At 38.1% G+C, this 27281-nt stretch overlaps 1 protein-coding gene, 1 long non-coding RNA gene and 1 pseudogene across 4 annotated transcripts in view; 1 reads left to right on the top strand and 2 right to left on the bottom strand.

Annotated features, from left to right (window-relative positions):
- The window catches only part of LOC105475530 (ankyrin repeat, SAM and basic leucine zipper domain containing 1), a 64811-nt gene extending 58272 nt beyond the window's left edge, over nt 1-6539 (bottom strand). The window contains exons 1-3 of one of the 3 annotated variants that reach the window (XR_011622021.1): nt 6380-6539; nt 5864-5963; nt 1067-1189 (exon numbers count right to left, since the gene is read on the bottom strand). Coding sequence is in view for 1 of the 3 variants with exons in the window: in XM_011730867.3 (XP_011729169.1) it covers nt 1067-1189; nt 5864-5963; nt 6380-6484 (328 nt within the window). In the remaining 2 variants the exon portion in view is untranslated. The remainder of the gene's footprint in view (nt 1-1066; nt 1190-5863; nt 5964-6379) is intronic. The other 2 variants (XM_011730867.3, XM_011730887.2) reach the window with 2 other exon arrangements.
- A 924-nt stretch (nt 6540-7463) lies between these two features.
- LOC139362524 (uncharacterized) overlaps nt 7464-27281 on the top strand; it is a 45560-nt gene continuing 25742 nt past the window's right edge. The window contains exons 1-2 of the long non-coding RNA XR_011621635.1: nt 7464-7507; nt 20832-20939. This is a non-coding gene — a long non-coding RNA (uncharacterized lncRNA). The remainder of the gene's footprint in view (nt 7508-20831; nt 20940-27281) is intronic.
- LOC105475522 (ankyrin repeat domain-containing protein 49-like) lies at nt 16450-20826 on the bottom strand (annotated as a pseudogene).

The raw sequence follows: 27281 nt of genomic DNA, 5'->3' as shown, positions 1-27281 counted from the left end.
CTTTTGAAAACCTCATTCCTAAGCATAGCTTTCATTGAGTAATTTTTCTTTTTTTGAGACAGTGTCTCACTCTGTTGTCCAGGCTGGAGTGCAGCAGCATGATCATAACTTACTGCAACCTCAAACTCCTGGGTTCAAGCAGTCCTCCTGCCTCAGCCTTCTGAGTAGGTGAGGTTATAAGTGTGTGCCACCACCTCCGGCTAATATTTCTTTATTTTTAGCAGAGACAAAGTCTCACTATGTTGTCCAGGCAGATCCTGAACTCCTGGGTTCAAGTGATCCTCTTGCCAAGGACTCCCAAAGTGCTAGGGCTAGGATTATAAGTATGGGCCACTATGCCTGGCCAAGTGATATTTTTAAATGATACCATAAAAAGAAAAACCTAACAGAAAAAATTAAACATGAAACTGTTAAGACAGAAATTTATGTAAACTATATAAATGAGAAAAAAGAATAAAATTGTAGGTATAAAATTAATGTAAAAATCAATTCTAAAATGAAACCTATACCTGAAATTATGAAGCAAATTTAGTTGTCTATTGAAAATATGTTAAAAATAAGTAATCAGGAATTCAATGTAATAATTAAACTCGATTTGCTCATATACTCTTGTTCTTCTAACACTCAAAGTACTACTGAATGGAAATTATTTAGTAACAAGGACAAAGATGGATTTCATGAACTATCTTTGAAACAACTTTAAGTGATGTAATTTGGAGTTTAGTTTAAAATTCCAGACTGATTTTCAAGTAATTTGCCACTAAATTACAAGCTTTTTAATGTTTCTTTCAAAGAATTTTTCCTTTAAAAGCAACCAAAACCTTAAAGTTAAAGGTATATAATAACAACCAGTTATAAAGATACTGTAACTGGAATTTATGTTTTTGGAAAGAGTTTTTCAGAATATGTATGGCTTCTCATTTGATTTTGTATACTATTTACATAATATAATAAATAGAAAGGTTACTTCAAACTGCTTTAGTTTTTTTTCACTTCATATAATAGCTACTTGGAAATCAAGGAATCACAGTAAGCATAATCATTTAAGTTATCTGAAACATCTTACCCTTCTCAAAGCTTGCATTAGCACCTCTGTCCAGAAGGACTCGAACCAGTTCTGCATTGGCAACACTAGCAGCATACATAAGGGGAGTCCATCCATACTGAAAGGTGGAATCTACACTAATGCCTGTCAATATAAAAACAAGCTTTTAAAAGCCCACTACCACCAAAGAAAAAAATCAGCCACCTTATATGCTTAAAGTACTGTGTAAAGTGACGTACATCAAGTACTTTATTCCACCACGGGAAGTTTTGGTAATAATGGCTTCCAAAAAATAGAAAATAATTCTATTGGGACGTTAATACAATTTGCTAAGTTCAGTTCGCTACAGGCACTACGTTCCAAAAGACTGATCTGACTGATGTTTAATCATATAATATGTAACTGAGTATGTATATATTATAACAGGTTTTTACATGCTACCTTTTTTTCTCTAGGGGAGCTGGGAAAGGTTTCACAGAGGTAAAATGCCTTTTAAATTAGAATATTATCCCTGGGCAATATCAATTATCTCTATGGTTGAAAATACCACATATATCCCTCAAAAACCTTTAACTTTACTCCTAACACTAAACTTATCCATGGGTGACTTATAAAACATGAAGCTAAAAAGATAGGTTAAGGTTAGATTATGAAAGCTCTCTTAAGAAATGCAGACTCTGTTTTTGATCCAGAAAATGACATCATTACATATGTATTATAAAGACAACACAGATACCACTATTGAAAATGGGACAGGAAGCAAGGAAACTAGTTATAAGGCAGGAAGTTTATAAGAAAATCAGAGAAAGGGCAGTGGAGAGAGAAAGGAAGGAAAACAAAATGACATTTCAAAGATAGGGTCATCAGAATTTAAAATTACTTTGAGGAGGAGGTATGATGGAAAAGAACAAATTAAAAATGACTATCAAGTTCTATCTTGGACAATCGAATGACAAGCAGTGAGCTAAAATAAAAGGAGATATCAGGTACTGAAAGTAAGTTTTGTTTTTGTTTGTTGTTCTTTTTTAGATGGGATCTCACTCTGTCACCCAGGCTGGAGCACAGTGGCATGATTATGGCTTACAGCATACTCAACCCCCCAACTAGCTCCGACTATAGGCACGTGCCACTATGCCGGGATAATTTTTTTTTTTTTTTTGTAGTGGTGGAATCTCACTATGTTGCCACGGCTGGTCTCAAACCCTTGGCCTCAAGCAATTCTCCCACCTTAAGCCTCCCAAAGTGCTGGGATTACAGGTGTGAGTCACTGGTTCTGGCCAAGAGATCATGACTTAAGTAGCAATCTTTCTCTTAAATCTATGAAATATTTGCTAATCGCAAGGAAACAACATTTTTCTGTTTCAAAGAAGGAAAACTTGCATGTGAAACACCACTGAAGGTGGGCCTGCCTTTAATACCTTGTAATTTACAGGTTCTATTGTCTTTGGCTATAAAATGTCCTATGCGCACAGATTAAGGTCACATCACAGAAGAAATGCAGACTTGGTGGGGGGTGGGGGTGTCACTTTTTTGACTGTATAAACACTGGGTCACTGAAAGACTACATATGTTTAATATCTAATTGTCTAATTTTAATTGATATAAGGTACATAATAATCATTGGGAGAAAACATTAAACCATCTTAGTATAGACATATACTGCTAGCCCTACTTGTCTTCTCTAACAAGTCTTCCTCTTTAAACTGCTTCAATTGAAAGCATATCAATGAGATCAGAGAAAAGATCATTGTTTTCTCAATTTACTGAGAGTACTGCTCAAACTGTGATAGCAAAGATAGAAAGGAAAAGATGTGAAGAAAAAGAAGCAAAGGCCAGGTGCGGTGGCTCACGCCTGTAATCCCAGCACTTTGGGAGGCGGAGGTGGGTGGATCATGAGGTCAGGCAAACGAGACCATCTTGGCTAGCACAGTGAAACCCTGTCTCTACTAAAAATACAAAAAAAAAAAAAAAAAAAAAAAAAAAAAAATTAGACAGGCACGGAGGCAGGCGCCTGTAGTCCCAGCTACTCGGGAGGCTGAGGCAGGAGAATGGCGTGAACCCAGGGGGCAGAGCTTGCAGTGAGCTGAAATCATGTCACTGCACTCCAGCCTGGGCAACAGAGCGAGACTTCGTCTAAAAAAAAAAAAGCAGCAAATGTGGCATTATAGTATAAAATTCTTACTAAAATTCTAACTTAATGTTTAACCTCTAATATTTAACATAAATTACTAAGCACATATTATGTTCCAGGCATAGTGCAAAAAAAAGTAGGTTTCAAAAAGATGAACACCGTATATTTACAGAGCTCAAAAACATTCAAAGTAATACTATATTGTTTAGGGATATAGTAAAAGTATAAAGATACTCATAAGAATGATAAACATCAACGATAGAAAAGTAGTTATCTCCAGAGGGGGTACCTTTCTTTTCTGAATGTCTAAAATATGTCATACTTTAAAGAAAATTGAAATGATAGTACACAGAACAAAAACTGGAAACATCTTCAAATGGTTAAAAGTGGTTGACTCAAAATGTGCTTTTATTTTTAGAGTTTTCAATCGGTGCAGAAACATGTTTCAAGAACAACAATGACTTTGAAAGGCAAAAAATTAACAATATTTTAAAAAACAGTTACATAATGACATCTGGAAGGAAATACCCTAAAACAGGAGTTAACCTGTGAAAGTGAGGCATCAGCAGTAAGGGGAACGAGAGTGAGGACAATGGTAAAGAAATCTTTCTACTTCTACCTACATTTCTATTACTGGCTTTTAAAAATGAACTTTAAAAATTTTTGTAATTAAAAACAAATTTCAAATGGTTGACTAAATAACTACTTAGCAGCAGGCTCTGTTCAAGAGACTGTAAACCTCTAACCTGCCCATCAATCATATCAAGTCTTAATCCTTCAAAAGCCTCTATCATGTTAACTGTACCTAGTCCCATTACTCCTAAGGCAAATTTTCTTTTCTAAAACAAATCTCTGCTTATTCCACCCCATGCTATGTACACTATACATATATTAACATTAGGTATTCAGGCCTCTTTCTACTTATTCAGAGTTTATTCAATTTCATTTTTCAATTACAAACTCAAGTTCCACTGTCCAAAAAGTTATACAGATCCTTCTCATATCTTACACGAATAACAGCTAATGTTTACATAATTCCTATGTGTTCTAAGTCCTTTAAAAGTGTATTTTAATTTTCCCCCTCGCCAACAACACTTTGATATAATAATCCTCATTTTAAAACGGACAGAAATTGAAACTTAGGAAGATTTGGTAATTTAGTAAAGGTTACAAAGTCATCAAGTGGCACAGTTAGTAATCAAACGTAGATCTGTCTTGTTTTCAAAATTATTTACTTTTCAGTAAACTATGCATTGATTCTAGCATAGAATAAAAACATTATGCTACATATAATCACATCTAACTACCTTGTGTGTGAATGTTTTGTATCTACAATGGCAAAAACCACAATTACTTTTGCACCAACCTAAAATAAATGCTTGTTATTCCTTTGAGTAATTTCAATCATTATAATCAATAATTTACATTTCTATGTGAAGGTAATTAAAATTTTTTTTTCATTTAATCCACACACACAAAAAAAGTCATGAAGCCCAGGACAGAATTATGATGCTTTACATAAAGAAACTGATGCTCTCTGGCTGGGTGTGGCGGCTCATGCCTGAGATCTCAGCACTTTGGAAGGCCAAGGTGGGTGATTACTTGAGGTCAGTATTTCGAGACCAGCCTGGCTGACGTGGTGAAACCCTCGTGTCTACTAAAATTACCAAAATTAGCTGGGCTTGGCGACAGGTGCTTTTAGTCCCCACTACTCGGGAGGTTGAGGTGGGAGAATCGCTTGAAGCCCGGCCCCCAGATGGAGGCTGCAATGAGCCAAGATGGTGCCATTGCACTCCAGCAGGGCGACAGAGCGACGCTCCATCCCCTCCCCTCAACCCCCCAAAATGAAAATTGATGCTCTCAAAGCTTAAATGCCTCTCCCAAGAAACCAGAGTAGGCAATAAGCTGGAAGAAATTATCCATATACTTATTCTGATTCCTAGCTCAGGCCTCATTCCACCAGCACAAAACAAAAAACTGTAACGAGAAAAACTAAAATGTACTCGAACCAATTCTTAAGAAACATACAACAGGCAGGGCACGGTGGCTCATGCCTGTAATCCCAGCACTTTGGGAGGCTGAAGCAGGCAGATCACGAGGTCAGGAGATCGAGACCATAGTGGCTAACATGGTGAAACCCCATCTCTATTAAAAAAAAAAAATTAGCCGGGCGTGGTGGCACACGCTTGGAGTCTCAGCTACTCAGGAGGCTGAGGCAGGAGAATCACTTGAACCCGGGAGGTGGAGGTTGCAGTGAGCCAAGATCGCGCCACTGCACTCCAGCCTGGGCCACAGAGTGAGACAACATTCCCCCTCACCCCCCACCACCCAAAGAAAATAAAAGAAAAGAAAAGAAAAGAAAAAAGAAACATACAACATTACAGCAGAGTAAATGAAGAGAAAATTAAGAATGATCAGAGTGGGACAGGATTAGAGTAGGCCTCTTGCTTGAAGGAGGTGGAAGAACTGATGGAAGATAAACAGGGTGGCATTCCAAATGTAAGGAGAGAGTAAGAAAATAAGACAGGCAGGACTCAGAGTCAACGAAGATTATGCAGGATATTATGATAATTTATATTAACATTTGTTGTGTTTCCATTAGAAAAGCAACATAAATCTTTTAAAAATAAGGAATCCTTGCAAACTTAAGACAGTTGTGTTCAGGTGAAACTGTCCTTATCTCTCACCAGAATCTAGGAGCTCCTGGACCAATGAAACATCTCCGATGGTCATTGCTTTCTTAAATTTTTCTTTCTTTTCCTCAATGGGTAACAGCCCTTTCAATTTCTAGAAAAGTGAACAGTTTTAAAAAATTCTTGTTATATATAGTTTTATTTCCACCTCATCAGGAAACAATAATGTTTGGTTAAGTACATAGGTTTTTTTCTTGGCTTTATTTTGACCGAGATACAAAGTTTGAAAAGAATTCGTGTCGAAAATTATCTTTCAAGGGAATAGGTAATGATGGATCCAAACCCAAGTGAAGAGCTACAACGATCTAAAGAAGCGTATTTGGTGGTAACCACAGTTGGGGAACAGGAGGAAATTTGTGCGGGTTTGCCTAACTACAAACGCCCGTATTTCCACTGAGAAAAAGGGAAATACATGCGAGGAAGTGAGAGGTTTCACCAGGCTGGGCCTCGCCTTCGAGGGCCAGGGAAGGCCGAAACCAGGTGTGGTCAAGACAAGGCCTCCTCTGCTACCTGAGACGTCCGGTCGAGATACCCAATCTCCCAGCCGTCATCCTCGCTCTCGCTACTCTCCCCTCCGCCGGCCACTGGCAGGCCGCGTAGCCCTCCCGCCGCCATGCTAGCCAAGGCAGCTTCCTGTGGGCAACGCGCGTCCTTCAGTTCTCCAGGCGCATGCGCACCGGGGTGGGGCGTCCGAAGGGATGCGCGGGAAGCAGCGACGTGCAAGTGCTCGGGTCTGGAGCCTTCCAGCGCAGGCGCACAGCGGCCCGCTGCTCACCTACCTACCCCGTCCCTAACCTTGAGGCTTCCTGAGGTGAAAACCTGGCGTGTCTAACACTGGTGATGAAGTTCGTGCGCCAGGCTCCTGCTGGCGCTTCCAGTTCCTCTCAGAGACTTACCTTTCGACCTCTTTAAAGTATTTGCTTGATGAAATTCTTGCTCGGCAAAGAATGCCTTACATGTGGCAGGAGCACACTAGGATTTAATGGCAAGTAAGACTAGACTTTCCCCGCCATCCTCTTCATCTGCCCCCCTGCCAAACGTCTGTTAAATCTGTATCCCCTGGGAGACGGAATCTTCCTCGGAGCACCTCGCTCAGGAGCACCACTCAGACATTCAAGAAGGCCTTACACAAGTAGAGGCCGACAAAGGAGCCAGGAGAAAATACTGCCGCAAAGAATTCTTCTTTTTCATTTCATGTGATCTTAGATCTCACCTTAGATTTAGAAGCTTCAGACCATCAAAACACTTCCCCGCTATGTAGTGTAGATGTCCTAGAGGAAAATATGAAAGGAGGGGGTTTCTGGGTACAGTGGATGCAAAGAGCCAGAAAGAAAGAAATGACTTAAACGGTCAGAGAGCAAATAATTCAAACAGCTCCAGGTGGAAGTGGCCCAAGCTCAAACTCATCTTTCTACATGGTAGAAATGTAGAAAGGTTCTAGACGGTAGAACTTCTACATGCTGGTAACACAGTGATTTTCTTCCCCACCAAAGAAAAGTAGATCTACCACGAAACAGGGCATATTATATGTATCTCAAGATAATAGCCATGCACTATTATTTGAAAGCTTTTGCTGTTTTTTTTCTTGCAGATTCTTTGATAAAAGATTTTGAAATTATGTACTTCAGAGACTCAGAGGTAAGTATTTTTAAGTAGTTTAGCTATTTGGGGGCCACATCTGTCTTTCTCAATGCATTCATTCAATAAATGCTAGGGATTACTTAGTACAGCCAAGTGCAACTGGGTTTGGGGAGACAACGTCAAAGATAAACCATGGAGCCTCATGGAGCTCACTTTAATAAGTAGAGTTAGACAATGTGCAAGGAAACAAAAACACTATTGCGGATTGTAAGTGCTTCAAAAGAAACAAGTGTGCTCAGTTTCTGGAATCAAACCACTTTGGTGTTTCCCGGAGGAGTCACTAGCTGTAGCTGTGTGCCCTTGGGCAATTTACTTAGCATCTATCTGGGTATGAGCTAACTTATCTGTAGAAGGGAGGTGATGATAGTACCCACCAAATAGAATTGTTATGAGGACTAAATGAAGTAATAGGCTTGGAATAAGGTCTGTCTCAATGTAAGAGGTAGATTTTAGATAGGGTAGTCAGACCTGTACAGAGTCCTAAATAACAAGCCATATAAGAGTGGAAGAATAGAGCTTTCCTGGCAGTGGAGAGGAATATTACCAAGGTCGACAAACAGAAGGAAAAAAAGCTCATCACTGACCATTAGAGAAATGCAGATCAAAACTACAATGAGATATCATGTCAGCCAGTCAGAATGGCAGTTATTAAAAAGTAAAAAACAACAGATGCTGGTGAGGTTGTGGGGAAAAATAAATTCTTTTACACTGTTGGTGGGAGTGTAAATTAGTTTAACCATTGTGGAAGACACTGTGGTGATTCCTGAAAGATCTAGAGGCAGAAATAGGATTTGACCCAGTAATCCCATTACTGGGTATACACCCAAAGGACCATAAATCATTCCTTCATAAAGATATGGGCACATGTATGTTCATTGCAGCAGTGTTCACAATAGCAAAGACATGGAATCAACCCAAATGCCCATCAATTATAGACTGGATAAAGAAAATGTGGTACATATATGCCATGGAATATTATGCAGCCATAAAAAGGAATGAGATCATGTCCTTTTCAGGGACATGGATGGAGGTGGAAGCCATTATCCTCAGCAAGCTAATGCAAAAACAGGAAACCAAATGCTGCATGTTCTTACTTATAAATGGGAGCTGAATGATGAGAACATGTGGACACAAGTGGGAACAACATATACTGGGGCCTGTCACAGGGTGGGGGTTGGGAGGAGGGAAAGCATCAGGAAGACTAGCTAATGGATGCTGAGCTTAATACCTAGGTGATGAGATGATCTGTGTAGCAAACCCCCATGGCACATGTTTACCTCTGTAACCTGCACATCTTGCATATGTAGCCCTGAACTTAAAATAAAAGTTGGGAAGAAAAAAACAAAACAACAAAAAAACACTTCTAGGCACCAAGCAAAGAATTCAACACTCAATAAGCCTCCAGGAACAAGCCTGGACTGGCATGCATTATTGAACTCAAAATATATTTTGTCTCCACTTTGGCTTTTTACATGCCTTGCCCCCTTGCTGAATACTTATTTTCTCTGTTTCCAAATCAAAATAGTGGATAATACTAAGCAATTAACTACTCTCAAGTTTATATATTGTGTGTTCAAAAGACCAGCCAACATTTCTCATTTTCATGTTACAGTGATGTAATCCAACCCCAAGAGTACACTTAACTCTTAAATGAACTGAATAAATTAAAATTTTAAGCTGAAAAAAAAAATAAATAGGATTTGGTGACTGGATATAAAGGATGAACAGGAGAGGGGAGTCAAAGCTGGTAAGACAAGAAGAAGAAGGAGGAAAAGTTTGAGGAAACAGGTAAGCTTTGTTCTGCAGAGACACATCTAAAAAGCTAAGGAACATCCATGTCCAGTTAAGGTCCAAAGTTCCCCAGAGAGGCCTGGGCTATCCAGCTTTAGAAGTCATCTTCCTAAGAAGTAATAATGGACATATTAAAGTAATAATGTTATCAAAGGAGAAGGGATAGGATAAGATGAGAGGGTCAAGAATATATTCTTAGGGACTATTTGTTTTTTTTTCCTGTTTTTTTAATTATTATTTTCAATTATTATACTTTAAGTTCTAGGGTACATGTGTACAACGTGCAGGTTTGTTACATATGTATACATGTGCCATGTTGGTGTGCTGCACCCATTAACTCGTCATTTACATTAGGTATATCTCCTAATGCTATCCCTCCCCCATCCCCTAACCCCACGACAGGCCCTGGTGTGTGATGTTCCCCATCCTGTGCGCAAGTGTTCTCATTGTTCAATTCCCACCTGTGAGTGAGAACATGCGGTGTTTGGTTTTCCATCCTTGCGATAGTTTGCTGAGAATGATGGTTTCCAGCTTCATCCATGTCCCTACAAAGGACATGAACTCATCCTTTCTTATGGCTGCATAGTATTCCATGGTGTATATGTGCCACATTTTCTTTATCCTGTCTATCATTGATAGACATTTGGGTTGATTCCAAGTCTTTGCTATTGTGAATAGTGCCAGAATAAACATACGTGTGCATGTGTCCTTAAAGCAGCATGATTTATAATCCTTTGGGTATATACCCAGTAATGGGATGGCTGGGTCAAATGGTATTTCTAGTTCTAGATCCTTGAGAAATCGCCACACTGTCTTCCACAATAGTTGAACTAGTTTACAGTCCCACCAACAGTCTAAAAGTGTTCCTATTTCTCCACATCCTGTCCAGCACCTGTTGTTTCCTGACTTTTTAATGATCGCCATTCTAACTGGTGTGAGATGGTATCTTATTGTGGTTTTGATTTGCATTTCTCTGATGGCGAGTGATGCTGAGCATTTTTTCATGTGTCTGTTGGCTGCATAAATGTATTTTGAGAAGTATCTGTTCATATCCTTTGCCCACTTTTTGATGGGGTTGTTTGATTTTTTCTTGTAAATTTGTTTACGTTCTTTGTAGAGTCTGGATTTTAGCCCTTTGTCAGATGGGTAGATTGCAAAAATTTTCTCCCTTTCTGTAGGTTGCCTGTTCACTCTGATGGTAGTTTCTTTTGCTGTGCAGAAGCTCTTTAGTTTAATGAGATCCCATTTGTCAATTTTGGCTTTTGTTGCCTTTGCTTTTGATGTTTTAGACATGAAGTCCTTGCCCATGCCTATGTCCTGAATGGTATTGCCTGAGTTTTCTTCTAGGGTTTTTATGATTTTAGGTCTAACATTTAAGTCTTTAATCCATCTTGAATTAATTTTTGTATAATGTGTAAGGAAGGGATCCAGTTTCAGCTTTCTACATTTGGCTAGCCAGTTTTCCCAACACCATTTATTAACTAGGGAATCCTTTCCCCATTGCTTGGTTTTGTCAGGATTGTCAAAGATTAGATGGTTGTGGGTGTGCTCTCCAGCAAGGGCTCAGAACTAGGCTGCGGCTGAGATGGCTGAAATGGTAGAAGTAAACTTCAGAAGGTAGGTAATAATGAACTTTGATTGTTTTGGGGATTGATTATTTCTTTAGGAAGCCACTAAAGGAAAGGGATGACTTCAAGGGCCTAAGAAATAGTAACTAAAGAAGCAGGAGACATGGAAGAGATCAATGCTTCAAAAATCTTTCACTGAATCATAGTCTAAGATAACAATCACAGCAATAATAATGATAATAAATTCATTTTATGGACTTTTCTTATATTAAGTCACAATACTCACACAGTCCTATTGAGGTATATGCTATCTCAATTTTACGGAAGGAATTAGAGGCACAGAAAGGTAATGTTATCTGCCCAATATTATCTACCCAGGAAGACAGGAAACAGTTGGCTCTGCAGTCCATCCTTTTAGCGATTTTTGTTTGTTTGTTTTTTGACAGGGTCTCACTCTGCTGCCCAGGCTGGAGTGCAGTGGCATGAACACTGTTCACTGCAGCCTCAACCTCCTGGGCTCAAGCAATCCTCCCACCTCAGCCTCCTGAGTAGCTGGGTGTATGCCACTATGCAGGCTAATTTTAAATTTTGTTGAGATGGAGTCTCGTTGCATTGCCCAGGCTGATCTCAAACTTCTGGTCTGAAATGATCCTCCTGCCTCAGCCTCCGGAAGTGGTGGGATTATAGGTGTGAGTCACTGCACCAGGCTAGTGATTACCAATACTTAAATAGCACTTCCATGTGCCTTGACACTTTTCTAAACACTTTGTAGTCACTAATTCATATAATTCTCACTGTAGCTTTTTAAGGTAAATACTATCATCTCCATTTTATAGATGAGGAAACTGAGGAAAAGGAAGGTCATATCAACTGCCCAAGGTCGTAGATGTGGAACTTTCTAAACTAACACCAGACTGTTGGGCCTCATAGTGGTGCTCAGATGTTACTTGGAAAGTATAATGCTCACAGAAGCACTCTCTCCCTAGGGGAATACTTGTTTCCACCATTTGTTTTACTCTCTGTAGAGGGAAACATTCCTTTCCAAAGGAGATTTCATCTTCGGACTAGTAAATCAGACTCGGAATGAGCTATGATTCATTTACAGGTAAATCACAAGCTTTATTCCTGGCCAGATAAGAAATCAGTAATTTGGTTTTGTCTGAAGAGATTTGGGAATTCCCCCAAGACGATTTCCTGGAGTGGGTCAGAATGCCACCTACACACTGGGTTAATGACTTCAGTGTTCTGCTTGGTTCACTGATGACAGGAAACTGGTAAAACAAAGAGGGTGAGAAACCAGCTGTATCACAGTAATAAATATTACTCAGATTTAGGCTCTTCTTCCTAGTTCCTGAGTTTGTTTTTTAAACTTTCAAGCTTTCACTCAGACAATATGCAATGATTAGCTAGTAGTTTGTTTTAATATTACAAATGATGATGGTGGATTTTGCGGGGAATTAGTTTTAAAGTTAATGTTATCATATTTTTACAATTCTTATTTTCAATAGTTTGAAAAAGTTCTGTTGGGATCCTGAATTCTTAATTTTGACTGAGATATAGTGGGATTAATTGTCTCTTTTGGAGATAATTTTAGAGGCATAAAAATGGTAAATCAATTTTTTTCAATTATTAGAAATTATGTGCACAAGATAGTCAAGGGGAAAGATTAGCAACTGCTTTTTAAAATATAGCATTAATTGATTCCACAAATAGTTACTATGCTGCTACTATATTGTTTAGGCATCAGGAATAAAGTTGTGAGGAAGACAAGGCAAGATCCTTGACCTCCAAATGTTTATAGTCTAGCAAGATAAATTAATAAATACATAATTAAATACTAGGTAATGATAAATTCTACACAGAAAAATTAACCAGGTAAATGAGATAGAGAATAATGGAAGCAAATCAGAATTAAAATAGGAATTTCAGAGAAGGCCTCTTTGAGGTTTTATTGTTATTGTGATAGAAAGTTTCAAGGCTCTGATTTACCATTTTAAAAGGTAACTCTAGCTACAAGGAGAAGAGACTGTATTTATGGGAGCAAGCGTAGAATCAGGAGCACCAGTTAAGAGTCTAATATAACAGTCTAGGTTCTCAACCTTATCTGCTGCTTAGAATTCCCTGGAGATAATTCTAGTCAACCCCAGTTGAAACCATGTACTGTATGTCAACATCTTTGAGAGTAGAGTCCAGGAGTTGATATTTCTCAATGTTCCTCTGGTGATTTTAATATATAGCCAAGATTGGAAAAGGTTGTGGAAGAAAGATATCAGACAACAAGTCTAAATCTAGTAGGAACACGGAAGCTGTGAAAACAGGACTGGCTTCTTTTCTGGATTTATTTTCTTCTTTAAGGAATATGGTTAGGTCAGAGAACAAAACAAATTCTTAAACAAAGAGGAAAAAATTTATCAGAAAATGATGAAGATGGATTTTGGCTAAGAAGCATTAACTAATATACTACAAGGAAGTAGTGGTAAATGAAAATGTTCGTCTTGTTTTGTTTCTTCAAATATTCTAGTATGGAGTCCATGGATGAAAATGGTTGTGAAAGGATGATGTAGGAAACTGAGTCTCTAGTGGTTATCTGTGGAGGTGGCTAGATGTCAGATTCAGGTTTTATACATTTTGTAGAGATAGCAATTAAGATTCACTGATACATTGGAAGTGGGATGATAGGGAAAGGCTGGTCAGGAATGACATCCGAATTTTAAGCCTGAACAATTGGGTGAATTGTTGCATTTACTTCGTCGGGGGAAAGCGGTGGAAAAGTAGGGATGTATTTGTGTGGGGGAGGAGGTCAAATATTGAAATTAAGAGTATCAGTTTGGACTTTATAATGTAAACAGTGCTAATTAAACTCTAAAATGAATGTAAGTGTAGAGTGATATATAGATTCACAATTTGAATGATCTGTTTCCTGGAATAATTTTCTTTGATTTTATGTCTATTTATTGTTTGACTAACTAGGGAACTTGTTTACTTTTATCTCATTTTTTTTCTTCCTAGATTTTTAATGTATACCCTACTACATTGCATATAGGTATGGTAGAAGAGTGTCTTAAGACTATGCTAACCTTTACTCCAACAAAAAATTATATTTTGTAAACTGTAGTCCCAATAGACTGCTGGGGAAGAGCAATAACACATAAATGCATGAACATGTTAGTGTTAAAAACATTGCAAAATTATAAGTTTTTAAAAATGGATTAAAAGGTAACTAATGAAATTTTAGAACATCATTTCCAAAACTTGCTTCACTATAGAACAGTTTAAAATTCTAATATATTGATGAAAACCAAAAAGAACTCAACAGATTTAATGGGCTCTTGAATTAAAGTAGATAGCAAAAAATGGGCTTTTGGACAGCTTATTCACTACAAGAGAGAATCATTTATCATGTGTATAAAATACAATGAATTTTAAATAACATAGCTCTATGTTGAAATTATAAGAAAGAATACATAAATTAGACAAATATATATCACTTATTCAAATTCAATTGTAATATCAAATGTAATATCAATTGTAATATCAAAATGTGATTAACTGGAAAATAATACTAATAACTAAAATTTATTGAGCATTTACAGTGACTAAGAACAATTTCCAAACATTTTATATATATTAACTCTATCAGTTAAGGAATACTTCTAGCTACAAGTGACAGTATTCAGTATTGGTCACTTAAAAACCTATGGTTCATTGCTTTTCATGTTAAAAGGAGTGTGGAAACTGGCATTGGTTCAGTGGCACAGTGGTTTCTCATAGCATCTACATTGCTCTCTTGGCCTCATCCTCTTGGTTGCAAGATGTCACTCCCAGGTCCAGGAAGCATGTTTGTGTTAAAGACAAGAAAAAGGAAGGAAAGGATGGACCTGGATACATCTGTCTCTTTTTATCAGGAAAACCAAAGCTTTCCTAGAAGCTCCAACAGATTTCTGCTTAGGTCTCCTCTGCTGGCACTATTACTTAGCACTCCTAGTTGCAAGGGAGGTAGGGAAATCATGTATTACATTTTTTTCTGCCTTTATAGCAGAATAGGAGAAAGGAAAAGAAGGTTGAGAATGGGTTTTGAATTAGACAGCCAACAGTGACTGCCACAAATTCATGTCTTTCTTGTGAAAACCCTATCAAAGTGGTACTTTTGTTTATTACCATTTTGCAAATGAGGAACTAAGACAGTGAGAAGTTAAGAAATTTGACCATGATCACACAACTAAATAATGTAGAACCAGAAATCAATTCAGGTGGTCTGTCTGTCTCCAGAATCGACTCTCTTCTCAGCCACTCTACTGTAGTATAGAAATAAAGCCACAGACAGATTTAACACTGAGCCGTCTCATGTGAGTGATCTTCCATATAACTTCCTTACATTCTCATGAATGATATATTTATTATAATAGGCAGTGCATTACCTAATGATAAAACTAAATAAATGTGTGCTATTTCTCTTATTCTTTCTAATTATGCCAATAATAATAAACCACATGGTTAATTCAAATTTGTAAAGTCACCCTTTCAAATAATTCTAAGTATTTTCATACATATTATATACTTCTGATTTCCTCATAAATCCTTTGAGAAATAGAGAGAGGTAGATGTGATTATTTGCATTTGATAATTTGGGAATATGAGATCAAGCTTGTATCAAAAAGTTCTGGGACTTAAACCTAGATTTACATAGAACCAGACCATTTGTACTTCCTTAGATACCTGCCAGTATAGATGTCTTTACTTTAGGATAAATATTAATTAAATTGCAGAAGAATTGAAACAAATGTTAACGTTACAAATTTTCTCACCAAGGCAAAGGTTTAAAACTTTAAAACTCTACGTTTAATGTTTCTTAATGTCTTAACAATGGTCTCTGAGATACCATATTTTATGAAAGCTAGTTCTCTTGGTTAGTAGAATTTCTGAAACATTTTTATAGCTCTATTTTATAAAATGCATTACCCTGAGTAATTATAAATTATATGCAGGAAGTAATGTATATTTTGTTGTTATTTTTTGAAATTAAAAACTCACAGATATGATTCATGTCAAGTATTTTTTTCTGTTGGAATTAATCATGAGTTTGTTTCTTATAATAAAATTAAGTCATTTTTATTAAGTTTTTTCATATTTTTTCATATTTTGATTTTTTAAAATTTATTTTTTGCTATAGCTTATTTTTCTTGAATATTTATATTTATGCTTTTTGTTTCTATCCAGATTGGTTTTTTTCCCTTTAATTTTTCAACTATTATTTTGGTGGAGGGGTACATGTGCAGGTTTGTTATATGGGTAAATTGCATGTCACTGGGGTTTGATATACAGATAATTTTGTCACCTAGGTATTGAGTGCAGTCATACCTAATAGGTAGTTTTCAACCCTCACCCTCCTTTCACCCTCCACCCTCAAGTAAGAGGGTTACTTACTTGTTAAGATTGAGGTGAAAAAATTGCATGTCACTGGGGTTTGATATGCAGATAATTTTGTCACCTAGGTATTGAGTGTAGTCATACCTGATAGGTAGTTTTCAACCCTCACCCTCCTCTCACCCTCTACCCTCAAGTAAGAGGGTTATGTACTTGTTAAGATTGAGGTGAAAAATTTGTACAGCCTTCCACAGTTTTAAAGAGGTAGTAATAGATACTTATCCTCTTGGTGATATCAAATGTTGTTTCTTCCAAGTTGTTTTTCAGACCTGGTTTGATGTAAGGGTTCATCAGGAGGAGTCCTAGGGTATCTTTGCTATCTTTGTTCCCAGAAGCAAGATGCAACGGAGTTCAGAGGCCTTTTGTTTGGGCATTCATAGCTGCATCATGTGGAAGGAAGAAAGTAGCCACTCTAGTGTTATTACACTTACAAGCATTGTACGGGGGTATCCAGCTATCCACAGTCACTGGATGAACATCTGCCCCTTGTGCAGTCACCTCATGGATGATATCTAAGTGTCCATTGTAGACTGCTCCATGAAGAAGGGTATATTCATCTTTGTCCCTAGTGTTGTTCACATGATTGGCTTTTTCAGAAAGTAGTCTTTGCACTATAGTAAGGCTAGAAACATGCCTTCAGTTCATGATTTTCAGTTTTTTCTATGGACATCTGGTGGATTATGGTGCGCTCCTGTTAAAAAGTGGATTTATTTCAGTAGCCCAAATAAGCAATTTACTTAGATCTTTTCACACATTTTTTTCTTGCAATTCATATCACTCTTCATTTTTTTCATCTTGCTTCTCACTCATCTTTATCAGAATTGCTTATTCAGAGACTTTGAGTACCAGTGGGAATAAGGTATTCTTGTATTTCTAACAATTCAATTTGATTAAGGTATTCAAAAAAGTTCAAGGAATTTTCTTGGTCTGGTTTTCCATCATCGTTCACTTTTCTTATCCATTTTTACTACTGTTCTAAATAAAAAGTACTTCAAATGCCAGGGTATAAATAGTATAAGTAATCTTTCTAGAGATGTGTTATATCTACTTTATTTTATTCATCAAGATTTGATGATATTCCTGATATTCTGTCAGTAATTAATAGGATGCCTTTCCAAACTTAAAGGGCATATTCCATTTTGGGAGAGATGTGAACTATGTCAATTTATCACAAACAACTCAGTGACAGGTGGGGCTATAATCTCCATTTTACAGATGTGTTAGTTCATTTTCATGCAGCTGATAAATACATACCTGAGACCGGGCAGAGAAAGAGGTTTAATGGACTTACAGTTCCACATGGCTGGGGAGGCCTCACAGTCATGGCAGAAGGCAAGGAGGAGCAAGTCACCTCTTATATGGATGGCATCAGGCAAAGAGAGAGCTTGTGCAGGGGAAATTCCCATTTTTAAACCATCAGATCTTGTGAAACTTATTCACTGTCATGAGAACAGCATGGGAAAAACCCACCCCCATGATTCAGTTATCTCCCACAGGGTCCCTTCCACAATATGTGGGAATTATGGGAGCTACAAGATGATATGTGGGTGGGGACACAGAGCCAAACCATATCAACAGGTGAAGGCATTGAAATTTGGATAGATTAAAACAACTTGCCCTAAATCAAGGACCCTTCAATGGAATTGAAAGGCCAGATATTCTAATTCAAAGGTTCCACATTGTTTTTCATTGCACTACATTTTACTGCTCTAAGCACAAAGCAGTAGAGATATTCTGAACCCAAGGATCCAGGGGCAACAGTAAGGGGATGTAGGTAATAAAAACCTGTAAACTAGAGAGTCTGGTGAACAGGAGTAAGGGGAAAGGGCATGCAGTTCCAGCCTTGTGCCACTAGCTGGTCACTCATAGACCTAGGAGTTCTGCCTGCAGCCTTCCTAATAGTCAAGAGTGGAGAAGCCACTTCCTCCCAATCTGGGACCCATGATGGAGTCTGACCTACAGGGCTTGGCCTGAGGTCACTTGCCTCTACAGACCCAGGAGTTCTAAGATGGCGAGGGTGTACCAGGAAGTAAGGCCCCAATTTTAACATTTCTACAATGTTTTGTAAATAAACAAAATGAGATGATTATTTATCTTTAGTAGACTTGATTGTTTGCTACCATGTCAAAATAGCTTTCATTTTTCAGTGTTTCAAGGTTGTAGAAAATGTCAACTTAACTCTAGAAAATGGATTTATGCAGTTATTGCTGCCATAGAATGCTCTTAAAACAGTTTTTATGAGCCTGAAGAAAATGACCACTGGCACATATCATTTTTGTTTAGAAAAGTTTATGTTTATTTCTATGCACACAGTAATTTAAGCTCATTATAAGCTGCATGTGTTTGGTTTAAAACCATGTTTGGAATTGTCACTTTAAAATAAAATGGTAATTTAGATATGATGTTTTTGACATCTGAGAAAAATTTTAGAAATGTGTCTCTCATAATTCGTTATATGGATAACAAACATCTTCAAAAAGGGCTAATTGAATGGTATTTATTATATTTTGGGAAAGAGGAGCAGCTGTCTCCTTGCTCTGACTTGACTTTATGGCCAACACTTTTCTTATGTTCTTGTAGCCCAGGTTGAACAGACTTATGTGATTTAGTAAACTGCAATGAACTAAAGAATAGATTTTCTGAAGCTTCATAGGTTCTTGCTGAGTATTGTGAGCAAGGTAAACTGAAAGCAGCAACACAAAGAGGAAGGTATATTTAAGATGCAAATGGAATGATCATTAAGCACCTATAAAATGTGGGGCCTTTTCATGCTATTTTATTTAAGTCTGAAAATCACGCTGAGAATTACATGTTAGGCTGATTTTGCAGCCTAATGGGGTCAGGAAATTTAATTACCTTGCCTAGAATCACTAAATTTGAGCTTGGATTTGCAACCAGGTCTGTTTTGTTCCACAATTGTTCAACAAATATTTCTTGACACCAAACTAGGCTTTGAGAAAGACAAAGAAGGAATATTGTGTTGTAAATGTCTTTACTATGCTTTAAACATCGTCTTTCAGATTATAGTCATTCCATAAAATTCTCTACTTTTTTAGATAACAAAGGTGAGTTGTTATGTGCTGGTTGAAGATACCTATAAGAAACAAAAAAGCCTTGTTAAACTTAATTATATTTTAATGGGAATGGCCTTAAGAGTCTGATGGCAGGATCCACTCAGTAGCATGGGAATGCATACAACAGAAGACGACTCTTGGGGCTGGGTGTAGTGGCTCATATCTGTAATCTCAGCTCACTGGGAGGCTGAGGCAGAAGGATCACTTCAGCTCTGGAGTTTGAGGTTACAGTAAGCTATGATTGTGCCACTGCACTCCAGCCTAAGTGACAGAGCTAGATCCTGTCTCTTAAAAAAATAAAAGGCTCTTGGATCAGGGGAGGGTGCAAGGGTGGTGGTGGTCATGGTGGTGAAGGTGAGGTAGAAAAGGGTGAGGTGAAAAGGCTAAGAAGAAAAATATCCTAGTTGTAGGAAAATCCTAAGAATACCCCAAAGTTAAGTAGGATTTAGCACTAGGAGATGGGGGAGAGAGTGCTAAGTTTGTTCCAGGAAAGGCACAACAAGAGGTAATTGCAGGCAATAGATGACGTTCAAGAAGTGAACAGTGGTAGCTTATTCCAATCTGGCAGGTATGGAGAGCAGGAGCCAGGCCACAAAAGGAGGGTCAGCAACAACCATGCAAAGCATCCCTCTACTTTTAATCCCCCTATTTCATTCATTCCTCTTCGTCTTGTTACCCTTGTGACCTCATTTCATACCACTATCCACTTTGCTCACTTCTCTTTCTCTTTTCCTTAAACATGCTAGATTCTCTCCTATTTTAAGTCCTTTGCTGTAGCTGTTCCTTCTGTCTGAAATGCTCTCCTGGTGATCTTCACTAGACTAATTCATTTACCTTCTCCATGTGTCTGCTTAACTCTTACCTTCTCAGTAAGGCCTCTCATGCCCATCCTATTTAATACAGCAAACTGCTCCTTCATCCTCTGGCATGTCTTACCCTACTCCATATACTTTCAAAATTCATAGTGGTTACCACCTTCACTCTCCAGCATGCCCTACCCTACTCTATATACTTCCAAAATTCATAGTGATTACCACCTTCTAACATATTACAGTGTATTATTTGCTTATATATTATGTTTATTTTCTGCTAAGTATAAACTCATGTAGCAGGCATTTGTGTTTTATTCTTTGATATATTTTAATACCCTAGAATAGTGCTCTAGGCAAGCTGGCCCAAGTTAATGCCAATCACAGATGTCACCTCTGAACCTGTACTTGTATCTTTAACCTAGTCTAATATATATCACATGAATAAAAATGACAAAGCAGTAGTCCTTAGGCACCTATTGCTATTATTCTGTAGCTCACCACCAACCCTTTTTACTATTACAGGATCTGAGTCTTGTGTATTAACCCACTACTGCCTGCCCAACCACCACCAAAAAGTGTCTCATATCCTCACAAACAAATTTGGTCAGCTACTGCAAGGGTTCAACCATTTTTCACTTTCTTTCCATTCTAGTTCCCTTATGCTAAATGGTATGACTTCTGCAAATTCTTCCATATCTTCTTGGCGAGGCTGCTGCTGTCATGAGAATCACATACTAACCCCACCACTTGGGCTTTTTCAGTAAGTACCACCACTGAGTTGCTGGAGACTAGGCACTTGCACAGACATCTATAAAAATAGGCAAGAATGTCTTTATTGTGTCATGCTCTACTGGAAGGGAACCCAAAAATATTTCCTTACTTGTGGAGTTTTGCCAAGGACAGTGTCTTATTGAAAAAAAAAAAACCATATAATTCATCAAATCTTTCTTGCCTTCTAGCCATTTAGCATTTTGTAAAGCATCTATTTACTGAGCACATTTACCAGCACCAGCCCTATGCATTATTTTCTTTTTATCCTTGAAATAACCTTGAGAAACAAGGGTTATTCTCCTCAATTTTATAGATAAGGAACCCAAGACCAGAGAACTTAAATACTCACCAAGTGTCACATAGGTAATAGCTATGTGGTGATTAAAAGCCAGAACAATTAAGCCCTGTAGAAGATGATGTGCAGCTATATCTACCTTACCCTGCTGTCTATTTCATCCTCCAGCTCATATGACTGTGGGCTGATAATTCAGAGAGTTACTCTCTTCTGAGAGACTATGTTTCTTCCAATTCCTACCGGCAGATCCTGACCAATGACTCAATGATAGGGAGTTATAAAGGACTAACCACTTGCTTCAAGGTAGGGCTAATTCTGTGGTGCAATTTGTGCTCCAGAGCATTCCTGTGGGATCAAACTGAAACTAGTCTCTAACTGAGCCACATTCTTGCCTCTCCTGACCTATCCTACTTCCTTCACTTTTCTTCTTTAGAGAGTACAGCCCAATAAATCACTTGGACAAGAAAACTCATCTCATGCTTTCCTAGGAAACCTGACTTAAACCAGACCCATGATCCAATTTTTTAACTACTGCAGTACACTGCCCTCTTTTTTTATAAGACCAAGAGAGTTTACTCAGTTATTTCTTTCCTTACTATAAAGTGCCTCAATTGCTCATGTAAATGGATAGTACAATACAGTAAATCTCTATGATGAATGCATCTTGTGATCGGGTTCAGTTGTTCTTACACTCTGTTCTTTTCATGGACAGTATTCTAAAGTTGAACATATATGAATATTTGTAATCAGTCTTGTGAACTGCTGGCCCAAGGATTTCTAGTGAAAATTTTAGACTGCATTCCTTTGGATAGAATTAAGTTTAATACTTCACAATTTTTTCTGATAGTAAAAATTGCAAAATTAGAAAATTTGAATACTTTTTGATAACAGAATACTAGATGATATTCACAAAGAACTTTATTTTTCCAAGCACACATTAATATTCTACCATTGGCTGACTGAAATGTATGTCTTATCATTACAAATAACTTCTGTGTAATCAATCCACACAAGGCATTCCAGTGGAGGTCCTTGTTGATTACAGATTGTCCATTTTTACTTCAAGGTCAGGGAAGCGGATAGAATTTGTAATGAATGGTATAATTGTTGAACATTTAAACAAACACAGTCTATTTGGAGGTGAACAGTATGATTTACGTAATGGGAAATCATGCCAACCAATCAGGTTTGGTTTAATAAAATGATAAATAGCTATTTGAAAAAAAAAAGAGGAACAATTAGATGTAACTTATTAACATTAGAAAAAATACCTTTGACAAAGTCTCCCTTTTCCCTGCTGTGCCCTATCATCCCCACACACATCCCAACACACACACATCCCCCGCAAACTGTTTCTTAAAAAGATACACTACAAGATTAGAGGAAATGCTTTATTTTATCTAGAAATTGACTAAGAAACCAGGAATGAAGAGTTGGAACAGTTGCTTTTTAAAAAAGAAAACCGGTAGTTGGCTTCCGCAGTATGAGGTACTGACATTAATCTAAATTTTTTACAGATCAAGCACTTATATTAAATCTTTGCATTCACAGTTGTATTAAACAAGTGATTTTTTTATGTGAAAAGAAATTAACAAAGAGGTTTTAAAAGTCTGAGATGCCAGGAGAGAGAACAGAAGGGAGAGAGCTGAACTTTGGTATGGCTAAGTATAAGATAAGGTGTATGGCTAGAAATAATTCAAATTATAATTGTGGGGACATGATCTTATGAGGTCTTAGACCTTCCCTACAGATTTTTGGAAGTTAAAAATGATGGTTCACATTTAAAACATTTTTAATTTTATCTTTATTGTGGTGAAATATACATAACCTAACATTTACCATTATAACAATTCTAGTGGCATTAAGTATATTCACAATACTGTACGGCCATGACTGTCATCCATTTCCAGAACTTTTTCATCATGCCAAACAGAAACTTTGTATCCATTGTACAGAAACTCCCCATTCCCCTTTACCCCTTATGCCCTGGTAACCTCTACTCTCTGTCTCTGTGAATTTGCCTATTGTAGGTACTCCTATAGGTGGAATCATGTAATATTTGTCCTTTCTTGTCTGATCACTTAGCAATGTTTTCAAGCATAATGTTTTCTTGTCACTTAGCATAATGTTTTCAAGTTTCATCCATATTATAGCATGTATCAGAACCTTATTCCTTTTTATGACTGAATAATATTCCATTGTATGTATGTTTTCTTTTACTTTTCTTTTTGGAGACAGGATCTTTCTCTGTTGGCCAAGCTATAATAGTGCTTGGCACTCTTGTAGCTCATTGTAACCTTAAACTCCTAGGCTCAGGTGATCCTTCTGCCTCGACTTTTCACAGCACAGGAATTACAGATGTGAGCCACTGTGCCTGGCTTATATGTTTTCTTTAAAAAGAAAGTGTATACTATCAGCCATGCACTATGTTAAATATTATATGGCTAATATCTCATTTAATCCTCACTACAGCTAATAGAGTAGATAATATTATTATCTCCAATTTATAGATGAGAACACTTTGCCCTAGAAGGTTTAAATACCATATTTTAGTAAGTGGTGGAGATGGGATTTAAACTAGGTCTGTTTATCTCTACTGTTCAATTGACAATCCTGAACTTCAAAAACTATATGAGGGCAGAGCAAGATGGTAGAATAGAAGCCTATGCCATTCGTCCCCCTCACTGGAATACCAAATTTTAACAGCTATCTTCACACAGAAAAGCACCATCACAAGAACCGAAAATCAGGTGAGCAATCACAGTACCTAATTTTAACTTCATATTGTGGAAAGAGACATTGAGGAAGGCAGTCTTGAATCGCCGATGCCACCCCTCCCTCATTCCCCAGCAGCAGCCAGTGTGGTGCAGGGAGAGAATTTGTGCACTTTGGGGAGGGAAGAGCACAGCGAATGGGAAACTTTACATTGAACTCAGTGCTGCCCTGTCACAGCAGAGAATAAAGCCATGCTGGGCTCAGCCAGCGCCTGCACAGGGAGGGAGCATTTAGACCAGCCCTAGCCAGAGATGAATCACCATCCCGGCGGTTGGAATATGAGTTTCTCAGCAAGCCTCGCCACTGTAGGCTTAAGTGCTCTGGGGTCTAGGTATACTAGAAAGGCTGTCTAGGGTACAGGACTACAATTCCTAGGCAACTCCTAGTGCTATGCTGGGCTTAGAGCCAGTGAACTAGGGTGGCACCTGACCTAGGAAGACACCAGTTGCTGCAGTTAAGGGAGTGCTTGAGCCATCCCTTCCCCAACCCCAGGCCACATAGCTCACAGCAACAAAAGTGACTCCTTCCTTCTGCTTAGAGGAGAGGAGAGCAAAGAGTAAAAAGGACTTTGTTTTGCATCTTGGATACCAGCTCCACCACAGTAGGATAGGGCACCAGGGAGAGTTGTGAGGCCCCCATTCCAGGCCCTAACTCCTGGATGATATTTATTGATATTTCAAGGGAATTGCTGCCTTGAAGGGAAGGACCAGTCCTGGTAGGATTCATCACCTGATGACTAATAAGCCCTTGGGCTCTGAATAACCACCAGTGATAACCCGGGAGAATGCTATGGGCCTTGGGTTGTGAGATGTGCTGGCTTCAGGGGTGACTCAACACATTCTTAGCTGTGGTGGGAATGGTGAAAGACTCTTTCTGTTTGAGAAAAGCAGAGGGGGAAGGTAAAGGGGACTTTGTTTTGCACCCTAGGCAACAGGTCAGTCACAGTAGGGGTAGAGCAACAAGCAGAGGTCCCTGAGTCCAGGCCTAGGCTCTTGGACAGCATTTATAGACCTGCCCTGGGTCAGAAGAGGAGCCTGCTGACATGAAGGAGAAGTCCCAGACCAGGCAACATTCACCACGAACTGGGTGGAAGAGCCCTTGGGCTTTAAACATCGGTGGTGGCCTGGCAGAAACCCCTGGGGACTGATGGTGCTGGTGGCCACAGGGAGAGGCTCTTCTGTCTGTAGAAAGAGGAGAGAAAGGTGGGAAGAACTTTGTATTATGATTTGAGTGTCAGCTTAGCCACAGTACAATAGAACATCAGGTAAATTGCCAAGATTGTTTTGACTCCAATCCCTAGCTCCCAGACAGCATCTCTGGACACGCCCACAGCCTGGGAGAGCTCACTACTCTGAAGGGAAAGGCCTTAGGCAAGGTCCAGTGCTGTGCTGGCTTCATGTTTGACCCCGCACAGTCCCAGTGGTGGTGGCCACAGGGATGCTTATATCACTACCTTCCCAGTTCCAGGTGGCTCAGCACAGAGAGATATTCCATTTGTTTGGGAGAAAGGGAAAAGAATGAGTCTCTGCCTGGTAATCCAGACACTTCTTCCAAATCTTATCCAAGACCACCAAGGTGGTACCTCTATGAGTCTGCAAAAACCACAGCATTATTGGGCTTTGGGCCCAATTCCCTCAAAATACCTGGAAAGCCTTCACAAGAACGACAGGCATAAACAAGTCCAGACAATGAGGACTGCAATAAATATACCTAACTCTTCAATACCCAGATGCTGACAAACATCTATAAGCATCAACAACATCCAGGAAAACATGACCTCACCAAATGAACTAAATAAAGCACTAGAGACCAATACTAGTGCCTTATTTATACATCTATAAGCATCAACAACATCCAGGAAACATCTATAAGCATCAACAACATCCAGGAAACATCTATAAACAACATCCAGGAAACATATATAAGCATCTATAAGCATCAACAACATCCTAGAAAACATGACCTAACCAAATGAACTAAATAAGGCACTAGGGACCAATCCTGGTGCCTAGAAACAGACATGTAACCTTTCAGATAGAATTCAAAAGGGCTGTTTAGAGGAAACTCAAAGAAATTCAAGATAGCACAGAGAAGGAATTCAGAATTGTATCAGATAAATTTAGCAAAGAGATTGAAATAATTAAAAAGAATCAAGAAAATTTAGAGTTGAAAAAGTCGATATGCTGTAGAATGTATCAGAGTCTCTTGATAGCAGAAAGGATCAAACAGAAGAAAGAATGAGTAAACTTGAAGACAGGTTATTTGAAAATACACAGAGGAGACAAAAGAAAAATAGAATATAAAAAAACAAAACATGCTTATAGGATCTAGAAAATAGCCTCAAAAGGGCAAATCTAAGAGTTAATGACCTTAAAGATGAGGTAGAGAAAGAGATAGAAGTAGAAAGTTTATTCAAATAGATAGTATCAGAGAATTTCTGAAACCCAGAGAAACATATCAACATTCAACTACAATAAAGTTATAGAACACCAAGCAGATTTAACCCAAAGAAGACTGGCTAAAGGCATTTAATAGTCAAGCTCCCAAAGGTCAAGGATTAAAAAAAGGATCCTAAAAGCAGCAAGAGAAAATAAGTGAATTACATATAGTGGAGCTCCAATATGTTTGGCAGCAGGCTTTTCAGTGGAAATCTTACAGGCCAGGAGATCATGGCACAACATATTTAAAGTACTGAAGGAATAAAACTTTTACCCTAAATAGTATATCCAGCAAAAATATCCTTTACGCATGAAGGAGAAATAAAGACCTTCCCAGACAAGCACAAACTGAGGGATATCACCAACACCAGACCTGTCCTACAAGAAATGCTAAAGGGGATTCTTCAGTCTATAAAAAAAAAAAAAGGATGTTAATGAGCAAGAAGAAATCACCTAAAGGTACAAAACTCACTGGTAATAGCAAGCACACAGAAACACAAAGAATAATATGACATATAATTGTGGTATGTAAACTTGACTTCTGTAGAAAGACTAAATGATGAACTAATGAAAACTAATAATGACAACTACTTTTCAAGGCCTAGACAGTGCAATAAGACATAAAGAAACAAAAGTTAAAAGGCAGGGGGACAGATTTAAAGTATAAAGTTTTAATTTTATTTTTGTGTGTTTGTTTATGCAATCAGTGTTAAGTTGCATCAATTTAAAATAATGGACAATGGGCTATAAGATAGTATTGGCAAGCCTTCTGGTAACTTCAGATAGAAAAACATACAACAATACACAAAAAATAAAAAGCAAG

This window comes from Macaca nemestrina, chromosome 4, assembly GCF_043159975.1.
Source record: "Macaca nemestrina isolate mMacNem1 chromosome 4, mMacNem.hap1, whole genome shotgun sequence".
Classification (NCBI taxonomy): Eukaryota; Metazoa; Chordata; class Mammalia; order Primates; family Cercopithecidae; genus Macaca; species Macaca nemestrina.
The sequence above is the reverse complement of the archived record's forward strand: the minus strand, read 5'-3'. Positions and strand labels throughout refer to the sequence as shown.